The sequence below is a fragment of the Nicotiana tabacum genome, chromosome 23 (assembly GCF_000715075.1).
Source record: "Nicotiana tabacum cultivar K326 chromosome 23, ASM71507v2, whole genome shotgun sequence".
NCBI classification, from domain to species: domain Eukaryota; kingdom Viridiplantae; phylum Streptophyta; class Magnoliopsida; order Solanales; family Solanaceae; genus Nicotiana; species Nicotiana tabacum.
Window position 1 is genome coordinate 34,461,566 of NC_134102.1, and position 10,631 is coordinate 34,472,196.

A 10,631-nucleotide genomic window follows, 5' to 3' on the forward strand; every position below is an offset into this window, starting at 1 on the left:
ATCACTCACTAGATGGAGATTTGATCTAAATAATCTTTCAATTTCTTGAGGAAAATGCTGTTTTCTGGGGAAGGTCGTAATCATACCATGGACTTAATATTCAATCATTATTGATCACGTAAATAATTGATCTAAGTTTTCAGAACAATTTGGCTTATAAAACATTATTCTACTTCTTGAAAACCAGTTCTACTCAAATTAAGCATTAATTTACCACAAAAAAGAAAAAGATCCAATGCGTAAGGTAGCATGGATGAATAAGTAATAATTAACTTGCCTTGCGTTTTCTTGCAAATTTCTTTACTATCAAGGCAAGCATTAGATAAAATATTACTTATGCCTGTAACAAGAATTGATGTCTGTGCTAAACACCATTTTAGTACTTGCATCAAAATGCTCTCTAATTTTATAATCTTATTACTGATCTTTAATTTATCTTTTTGAAAAATATTTTTCATTCAATTAAACATCAGAAGATAATTTTTAGGAAATTTATTTTTCATAGAAATTGTTTTTCAGGAAAATACATTTCATTAAAAGTGTCTTCCGTCGAACCGAACACCGTACCCTATAATTTTTATAAACATACTTTAATTTAATTACTAATGAACGTACAAATTGAGCTTTAGTTGACCACAAAATAAAATCATATGCGTAAGGTTGTATGGGTGAATAACTTCCCTTGCATTCTTTATTAATGTTCTTTAAACTCCCTCTGTCCGGGTTTAACGTGACATATTTCTTTTTAGTTTGTTCAAAAAAATAATATATTTTTATATATAAAAATAATTTAATTTTAAATCAGTCTCAGATTACTTCTCCAATATATTGTTGTAACAAGAATTAACGCATGTGTTCACGAGACCCAAAATCTGACAGCTATTTGTTTGAAGCAATTAGCACGTCTTCATATGCGCACGTTAAAGCAAAGAAGTCAAATTCTCCATGCATGTGATGTGACAAACCTTTCTATATAAGAACATGCATACTCTTCATATTTTCCCATCACAAACCCTTCTATCATCTCAATCTCTCTTCATCAATTTAGCTCCTTAATTTCTTCCTTGCATTTCCAAAGTTGAAGAACCCCTCTTTTCTATTAATTAATTATAATACTATCCACCCAGTTTTTCATCTCCTGTGGAATAATCCGTCTTAATCAATGGGAAAAATTAACATTCCGCTTTTGCTTCTCGTCCTATCTGTTGTGGCTGTAGTCGAGAGCAGCACTAGTCGATTGCGTCCTCACTCAACTTTTATAGAGACACAATGCAGGCGAACGCGTTATCCAGAACCATGTGTGACATTTTTATCCAAATTTGTAAATCCAACATCACAAGATCCTCAAGAAATAGCTCAAGCTGCCTTGAAAGTGAGCCTAGTTAGGGCTTTACATACAAAAGCTTACATAGCAAAGGTATGCAAGGAACCTAAGACAATGAAGGCAAAGGATTATCAAGCAATAAAAGAATGTTTTGTTCATATCTCTCATGGTGTTTCCCAACTCAAAAATGCTGTCAAAGAGCTTCACAATTTGAAGTTAGATGGGCAATTAGAAGAGTTTTTATGGCATCAAAATAATGTTCAAACTTGGCTTAGTACAGTATTAACTGATGCTTACACTTGCATGGATGGGCTTTCTGGCTATTCCAAGGGTGGTAAAGTGAAGGCTACTATTAAAGCTAAGGTTCTTAATGTTGCACAATTTACTAGCAATGCTCTAGCTTTGTTTAATGGATTTGCTGCAAGGTATAAGACTTCTCATCATGCTAGCTATGACAATAATAAACCCTAATTATTAGTGTCATATGGTATTTGAATTTGTCGTCTGTTCTTAATTTTTATGGGTTTAACTTATATACACAGTTGTTGTATATAATTTTTATTACTATTACTGTATTTTAAGCTGTTGTAGCAGCTCGTCTGCCTGATTTTTCAGGTAACTAGTTGATAGTGTAAAAATTATGTTACACTGCCCGTGCCTAAAAGTTAAAGTCATTGGGAAATCATATTTATTGTAACTCATGTAAAATAAAAGAATAATAGTTTGACTATTTTTTATTCTGGTTGGTAACTAGTTGGACCAAGATGCTCTCAGATTTCATTTTGCGCAATTAACTTTGTTCATTACCTATAGTTTTTGGCGGTCTCCTCTTGATTTTGGTTTGGTGAGAGCTACTTCCATCTGAAATCGAAATTGTAATTAACTCATACTCCAACTTGAACAATTATCATTCTCCTTCTCATATCAAAGTTGTCCCTTTAAAATGCATATTTTATCTTTCACAAATTTTATCTTTTTGTTTTACAATGAATTTATTTATTATAATGATAATTTTTTTTTTCTTTATTTTAATCTGTGTTATGGATTTACCTATAGAGAAATATATACTATTTTCGAAAAAAAGAGTGAGACGTAGTAATCAAGCATATAAGTTAATGATGTTCAACAAATGAGAAAAATATTTTATTTATACCAATCAAACTCAATCTATTAACAAAATTGAGAACGAAAGAGAGCGAGAACTTTGTAGATTATGCAATGTAGAATAAAAAAAGTTAATGAAAAATAGAAGTTAATTCTTAGGAATTTGTTATAAAAAATGATTGAAACATAGAAGTTGGAGGATGACATTAATTTTAAAAGCAGACATGGAGGATATAAATGTTTTTTGCCCTAACTAATATAAAAAGAAATTACATATATTGGGAGTTGAAAATATCAAGGGTAAAATAGACTTGGAGGATAACTTTAATTTTTAAAGTATACTTGGGGATGTAAATAATTTTCACCCTTTCTATTTTAATAGAAGGTAGTAAACCTTATATTGTGTAGCATTTCCCTTGTATAAGAGATCTAATTTTTTTTAAATAGCATTTCCCTTGTATAAGGGATCTAAATTTTTTTATATGTAAATGGTGTATATGTGACCGGCCAATTATAAAGGTTTTTAAAGTAGTTTAACTCTTAATGTTAATTAGCCCCTGCATTTTTCTTTTCCCTTTTTGAATCTTTCTATTTGTCTTTATCCATACTCATTGGTGTTCGAACTAAAAAAAAAATTTAAAATGCAATTCTTCATCTTTTACTAAAGACCTATCATGTTAAACTATCACGAAAAGCTTTGACTTCACTCTCTTCTCTCTTATAAAAAATCCTATGCTGGACGTCTAAACCTTAGCTTTTATGGCTGCTCAGGCCACTGGCCAGCCTCCTTCTTGAGGTTAGTTAGTCGTCTATCAACTCTATACAACCCCCCTCCCCCCCACCAAACATCTATAAACCCTAGTTCAATCCAATAATACGCAAATCTACTAAAACTACAAGCATTAAATGTCTCCATGCAGAACCTTAACATGCAACTCAAACTTGTTGAGTATTTACATGGCGAGCCTCTTGTTTGATGGATGAAGAGTGAAGTAAAACAGTCTATCACACAACAAGGATTACAACTGGCAGTGTTGGAAAACTTTTCTTATGGAAAACCTATAATTCATGAACTAAGGAAAGCTATTCCTATTCAGTGTGAGATTAAAGGTCTATGTTCGATTGAGTTGATTGAAGATATACGTGTTGTTATCAAACTATATCTTATGAAGGATTACATTCATCTATTGTCCAAGCCAGATTTTTATTTGAAAGCACAAGGAGATTTCTGGCAGATGAGATACACGAAGTGGAGTCCATGGTAGAAGCCAGATGAGGAAACACCTATTGCTATTGCGTGGATATCTTTTTTGGATCTCCCTCCTAACATTTTTGGTAAGGACTTTGTGTTAGGGGTAGCTAATGCTGTAGACAGTCCTCTTCATGTTGATTTGGCCATACAAAATGGCACAAGACCTAGTTGTGCTAAGGTCAAAGTTGAAGTAAACTTAATAGCTACATTGCCTTAAAGGATTAAAATTATAGAAGAAGATTATGAAACTGGCCCTGAGGAATCGAAATAGATTAAAATAAAATATGATTATATGCCTAAGTACTGTAAGACATGTAAGAAGCAAAGGCATAATGAAAAGGAATGCTGGATTATTCATCCAGAGTTACATAAGAAGTTCAACGAAGATGGTGAGGATCAGAATAGGGAGAAGGCTGTTGTGATGCAAGGTGAGGTGATTGGGACTCTAGCTGCTTCAACAAAAGTATTGGCAAGTGAAAAAGTACTGGGAAAACCTGCACCAAGTGTTACCAAGAATTAATGGATGTAAAGGAGGAAGAATAAATATCAACGAGACAGAAGAGGATACATAATCGACAATGAGGAGGCTGTGTCTACTGAGCCAACATATGATCACAAGGTACAACTAGTAATGTTGCTGGTACTGGAAAAGAAGAGAATAATGATCTAGTAAAAATAAGCAATCAATTTGCTTCGTTAGAAGAAGGTGAAATCGAGATGCAAAAACAAATTAAAAAGGAAGATGTGGAAAATGTGTTAAATAAGGAGAAGAATGAGGCACAAAAGGCAAATCCTAGTTCTATTGGGAAACTTCTCGGGAAAATAATGAAGTGCAAATTGTGGAAAAGGTAGCTCCTAATCCTACTGTTACTGGGATTGAGGAGTCTAATAAATAATAATCTACAATTGAATGGGTAAATATAAGATTTGGCATGAGTAAGGAGGAATTAAGTGAGATGAATGTTGCTAATCATTCATGCCATGAAATTCCATCACAAACTTATGGAGATTCCAAGGAGAATAGGGTAAGCGTGGAGGTCGGCTCTAAAAGACAGCTATGGAGTGATGAGGTTGAGATTATGGAGGAGGACAATACCACAATATTAAGTACCAAAAGAAAGAAAGACAGACACAACAAGTCTGAAGAAGTGGTAGCAGATGTGAGCCTTACCGCTGTAGTAAACGCTAGAATGTCAAAAACTAGGGTTGAGTCTGGGGAAGGGGCTAGCCAACCAATAGCTAATCTAATTCTTGGAGCAGGACAAGGCACACATAAGGGGGTTACTTACACAGGTGGATCAGTTGGTGAAGCTTCAACTAATAAAGGAGCCAATGGAACAGTAATCCCTAGGGGTACTGTCCAGTTTTTGGCTAAGGAGGGAAGTGATTCGGTGGAGTTTTTAGCTGATCAACAAGTTGGGAATTCTCATGTTGACCTAATAGTTGTTACAGTGAGGTTACCAAATCAAACAACTGTAATTAACATGCCTAAAGACAATGGAACAGTAATTTCTAGATGTCAATATATAGAAAACCCTAGCTTAGGTGATGTGTATTCTCTGCAATTCAAGGCAATCCAGGAGGCTATGAAGGCTAAGGAATTGAATGATGGGGTATTGAAGGAGGCTACAAATAGGGCTAATGATCAAATGGCTATTGTTCCTATGGCAAGTCGAATGGAATCTGGGCAAAGCAACAATGTTGTGCAAATAGCTACTCCAGTTGTTGATGATCCTGGGCTCTTAGCTAGGAAAACTTTTAGTGTTATAAGTGGCATTTTGGCTAAAGGAATCCTGATCAATAATAGGGGTCAAAAGGAGTTTGGAATGATAGCCAAAAATCATTAACCAAATCCTTTAGACCTACATAAGGTTGATAATGAACAAGATGAAGTGGAGGACTTGGAGGAAGACATAGAGGAGGAATCTACAATTGCTAACTTTAAACAAGCAACCAGATATGGTAAAATATCTCCCAAGAGTGTGGACAAGAAGAAATCAGCTGGGAAACGTACAAGGAGACAAAAGAAAGACATCAAAGACAGTGTACCTTTAAGGGTGCAACCAAAGAGGAGTGTGATCTCTAATTCCAAATAATCTTATGAATAATGCTCTAGTTTGGAATGTGATATCGATAAACACACAAAATACTTTCAATAGGTTGCTTAACCTACATAGAAAGTATAATTTTTACTTGATAGGATTGATGAAACCTTGGCAAGACATCAATAAGCTGGAGGAGTATAGAAGGAAGTTGGGGATTCATTCTGCTTATGCTAATGTGAACGACAAGATATGGTCATTTGTTGATGAATATATTGATGTTGATATTGTGATGAATATGGAACAACAAATGACATTGAATCTATTTCATAGCAATCTGAATAAAGAGTTATATGTGACACTAGTTTATGCCAAATGTGATGCTATTAAAAGAATTGAACTTTGTGGTTCGATGTATCACTTAGCCTTAGATATGGTAGCTCCTTGGCTTGTTGGAGGAGATTTCAATGTGATTCTATCTGAGGAAGAGAAATATAGGGGCCGGCCTGTGTACCTGAGTGAAGTTGAAAACTTTGCACAATGTGTGGACATATGTGCATTATATGATCTTGGCTTCAAAGGGAGCCTGTATACTTGGTAGAATAGGAGGTATGACATTGATTGCATATTTAATAGGCTTGATGGGTTCTTTGCAAATCAACAGTTCTTAGATTTATTCCCAGCATTGGAGGTTGAACACTTGATCAAGTATAGTTCTGACCATGCACCTCTCTTGTTTTCTTGCAACATTGACACTGTCCAAGTTAGGAAACCATTTAAGTTTTTAAACTTCTGGAACAAGCATGAATCCTTTCTAAAAGTGGTGAAGGAGAATTGGGTAGTTGATTCCATGGGGAACCCATTTATTTTATTCCAAAGTAAGCTGAAAAAGGTGAAGACTGCATTGGTAGCTTGGAGCAAGGAGATGTTTGGAGATATTTTAAAACAAATTGCAGCATTGGAAGATGTTTTTAAGGTACATGAGATTGAGTTTGAATTAAATCCAACATCTCAGAATAGAGCTAAGTTACACAAAGTAGAAGCTGACATTACAAGGTATTACATCTTGAAGAAGAATTTTCGAGACAAAAGGCCGGAATGTAGTGGTTTAAGGATGGTGATAGGAACACTAAGTTCTTTCATGCTCATGTGAGAGGCAAGAGGAAAAGGCTGCAGGTGTTCAGAATCTTGGACAAAAATGATAATTGGCTTGAATCACAAGAAGACATGGCAAGGGAGGCAGTAGAGTTTTTCCAGGCTCAGTTCACAGAAGAAAGAATTCCTACTAACTTTGATATTATTCAGCGTGTTCCTAGGATGATGTCTCAGGATCAAAATGCAAGGTTGTGGGAAGAACCAACCATGGAGGGGGTTAAGGCATCTATTTTTGGATTAAATGGGGATAGTGCAAGTGGTCCAGATGGATTCACTGGGCAGTTTTATCAAGCTAGATGGGAGGTTGTATGTGATGATGTGCTCAATATGGTTAGAGCCTTCTTTTGTGGTGCAGAACTACCAAATTTCATCACTCACACAAACCTTATATTGCTCTCAAAGAAGAAGAATGTCGCTATATTTTCAGACATAAGGGCAATCAGTTTGAGAAATTTCTCCAACAAGATCATATCTAGAGTGATCCATGAGAGGTTAGTTGAGCTTCTGCCTCCTTTAATTTCTCCTAATTAGGCAGTTTTGTCAAAGGAAGAAGCATTGTGGAGAATATCTTGTTAACTCAAGATATCATCAAAGATATTAGACTGAGAGGGAAGCCTTCTAATATAGTAATCAAATTGGACATGGAAAAAGCTTATGATAGAGTCTCATGGCTATTCATCATAAAGGTACTGAGGAAGATGGGATTTGGTGAGATTTTCATTGATATGATATTCAGACTAGTCTCCAACAACTGGTACTCCGTGCTTCTTAATGGGCAGGCCAATGGTTTTTTCAAATCATCTAGAGGTGTTAAACAAGGGGATCCACTTTCTCCTATATTTTTATTCTAGCAGCTGAAGTGCTTGGGAGAGCTTTAGATGCATTGTTTGACAACCCAGATTTTATAGGCTTTGGCATGCCAAAGTGGAGTCAAAACATTAACTACCTTTCCTGCGTTGATAATACTATTATCTTTTATTACTCTCACTATGGGGCAGTGCATCTTATCATGAATGTGTTAGAGGAATATGAAGCTGTTTCAGGTCAAAAGATCAACAAAGAAAAGTCTTCCTTTTATATGCATGAAGGAGTTCAAGTAGATGAAGTAAATACTATCCACTTGATTTCTAAATTCCAAAGACACTCTTTCCCATTTACATACTTGGGATGTCCTATATTCTACAATAGGAGGAGGAAAGACTTTTATAAGAATATCATCTTAAAAGTATAAGTGAGGTTATCATCACGGAAGGGTAAGTTACTATCAATTGGTGGTATAACAGTTCTGATCTCACGTGTATTGGAGAGTACGCCAATTCATCTTTTGTCAGTTGTGAATCCACCAGCATATGTGATCAACTAATTGCATAAGATGTTTGCTAGGTTTTACTGGAGCAATTCAGGCAATGGAAGGGCAAGCCATTGGGCGTCATGGGAAAACGTATGTCTTCCTAAAAGTGAGGGAGGTATGGATTTCAGATCCTTACATGATATGTCTAAGGCTTTGTTTGCCAAACTTTGGTGGAAGTATAGAACAAAAGACTCATTGTGGTCTACATTTATGAGAAATAAGTATTTAAAGAATATCAATGAGGTGTTAGTACCTTGGAGATAAGGATCTTATGCATGGGGAAAAGGGTTGCAAATGAGAGATGAGGTAGAGCATCAAGTGTGGTGGCAATTGAAGAATGGCAACTCCTATTTCTGGTATGACAATTGGACTGGACTAGGAGCTCTTTACCATGCTTCAGGTCCAGATCATTGGTGTGATAAATCTATAAAGCATATTGATGAAGTGGTTGAAAATGGGGCATGAAATGAAGTTCTACTAAGGGAATTACTGCCTGATGAGCTAGCTGACCATATTCTGGAGACAATCACACCACCTTCAGATCTTTCAATTAAAGATAAGCCTTTGTGGAAGCTGGAAATTTTACGGTGAAGTCTGCCTGGCAATATATAAGGAAGAGAAGAGAAGAAAGCAAGCTATACAAATTCTTTTGGGTAAAGGGGGTGCCTTTCAAGATAAGTTTCTTCATGTGGAGACTGTGGAAGGCAAAGTTACCATTGGATGACTGGTTTCTAAGGCTGGCATATTTCAGAACATCAAGGTGTTGGTAATGTAGGAATCCTAAAGAAGAGACACTGCCTCATGTGTTTCTAACATCACCAGTTGCAAGATATGTTATGAATTATTATAGTGCACCTGTAGGGATTAGAACATATGGGAAGCAACTTGTGCAAGTGATAAATGAATGGTGGAGCAAACCTGTTAATACATGCTTGAAGGCAGTATATCAAGCTATGCCAAGTTTGATTGTTTGGCATTTGTGGAAGAAGAGAAATTCTGGAAAGCATGGGAAGAGTGTGTCTATAAATAGATTGATCTTTCAAATCTCAACCTCAATCCAAATGCTGCTAAAGGTGAGAAGACCAGGCTTTAAGGGTGTTACTGCAAACTGGCCAGACTTGCATGAGAAACTATCACAACATATTCCTAAATTGATATGTACTAAGGTGATGTGGGAATTACCTCCTGTGGGGTGGATAAAATGCAATACTGATGGGGCATATAGAGGTGTCAATGGAGGAGTATCATATGGATTATGTATAAGGGATGGAATAGGATATATTATCTATGCACAAGCAGATGCAAATGAGGATGCAACTAATAATGTAGCTGAGGCACATGCCATTCTGGAGGCTCTAAGGTACATAACTCAAATGCAATGTCCTTCTTGCATAACTGAAACTGATTCTTTACGTATGAAGAGAGTGCTAGATGAAGTTTGGGAACCACCTTGGAGCATTGCTAATCAAATAGATGAAATCAAAACGCTACTTTCTAAGGGTGATTTTAAGATATTTCACGTATTGAGGGAAGGTAACAAGTTAGCTGATCATTTAGTTAATTTGACACTGGATCAGCAGCACATTGTACATGTGCTTTCCTTTTGGGAACTGGACACACAAGGGAGACGAATATTGAATAATGTCAAGCTTCAAATACCCTACATAAGGGTAAAAACTGCCAAGCCAAATGCTAATTGATGATGGTGTTGAAAATAAGATGAAGAGTAAGGGGGAGTATCTTGTAGCTAAGAGGAGGAGGAGAACGTATCATGGAATAATAAGACAAACTATAGGGGATGGAGATCACATTACACTTCCAATTCAAATCCTTAGGGAGGAGAGAAGGAAGAATTTTTTCTCTAACATGTTTTCTGATTTTGCAGGCACTTTGGAGGGGGCTTGGCTCTATGTTTTGGCCAAACATATTAGGGTGGTATTAGTATCTTTGATACTCATTCCTTATAGGTGCAGCCACTACTTAGGCCAGTCCAAAAGCACACTCAATAAGGCAAAAAGAAGGCTGCACATTAGCCTTAACATTTGGATCCACAAACATGCCCAGGACGATGGAAACAGGGAAGATTATACTATAAAATGAAAACTCCTTTGCATCTACCACTCCCTGAGGATCACAATAGGTAATACCAGCAGGGCAAATCAAGTCACAATGATTAGCTACATGCGCAAATACTTTCTGCTGCCCAGATCAAATATGACTACCCATGGGATTTCTTAGCTTTATGCGAATCATTTTAGCAATATTTGGAGGAGCTACCAGCTACAATGGACATTTACCACATATGAGGAAGCTACTAACAAATGATCACAACAAGAAGGAGCAGGCATGACCGCATAACAAGGAGCCAAAGTCACAACAACACCATTACTGTCTTGACCTCGA

General features: G+C 36.1%; 2 protein-coding genes across 2 annotated transcripts; both read left to right on the forward strand.

The window, feature by feature from the left end:
* Positions 1-1,023: 1,023 nt before the first annotated feature.
* On the forward strand, positions 1,024-2,062 carry LOC107797764 (pectinesterase inhibitor 9-like). The gene has a single exon (XM_016620685.2). The coding sequence runs from the start codon at positions 1,163-1,165 to the stop codon at positions 1,793-1,795; it is 633 nt and encodes a 210-aa protein (XP_016476171.1). The 5' UTR covers positions 1,024-1,162; the 3' UTR covers positions 1,796-2,062.
* Positions 2,063-6,949: 4,887 nt separating this feature from the next.
* Positions 6,950-9,928, forward strand: LOC142177113 (uncharacterized). The gene is made up of 6 exons (XM_075245578.1): positions 6,950-7,368; positions 7,413-7,585; positions 7,729-7,920; positions 8,261-8,404; positions 8,515-8,641; positions 9,004-9,928. The coding sequence occupies exons 1-6, from the start codon at positions 6,950-6,952 to the stop codon at positions 9,926-9,928; spliced, it is 1,980 nt and encodes a 659-aa protein (XP_075101679.1).
* Positions 9,929-10,631: the final 703 nt, after the last annotated feature.

Excerpts from the sequence above, each read along its gene's own strand:
- LOC107797764 (XM_016620685.2), top strand. The coding sequence starts at position 1,163 with ATGGGAAAAATTAACATTCCGCTTTTGCTTCTCGTCCTATCTGTTGTG.
- LOC142177113 (XM_075245578.1), top strand. The coding sequence starts at position 6,950 with ATGGCAAGGGAGGCAGTAGAGTTTTTCCAGGCTCAGTTCACAGAAGAA. Across the intron at positions 7,921-8,260 it reads GGAATATGAAGCTGTTTCAG|GTTTTACTGGAGCAATTCAG; the intron begins GTCAAAAGATCA and ends GATGTTTGCTAG. Across the intron at positions 8,642-9,003 it reads GCTTCAGGTCCAGATCATTG|GAATCCTAAAGAAGAGACAC; the intron begins GTGTGATAAATC and ends TTGGTAATGTAG.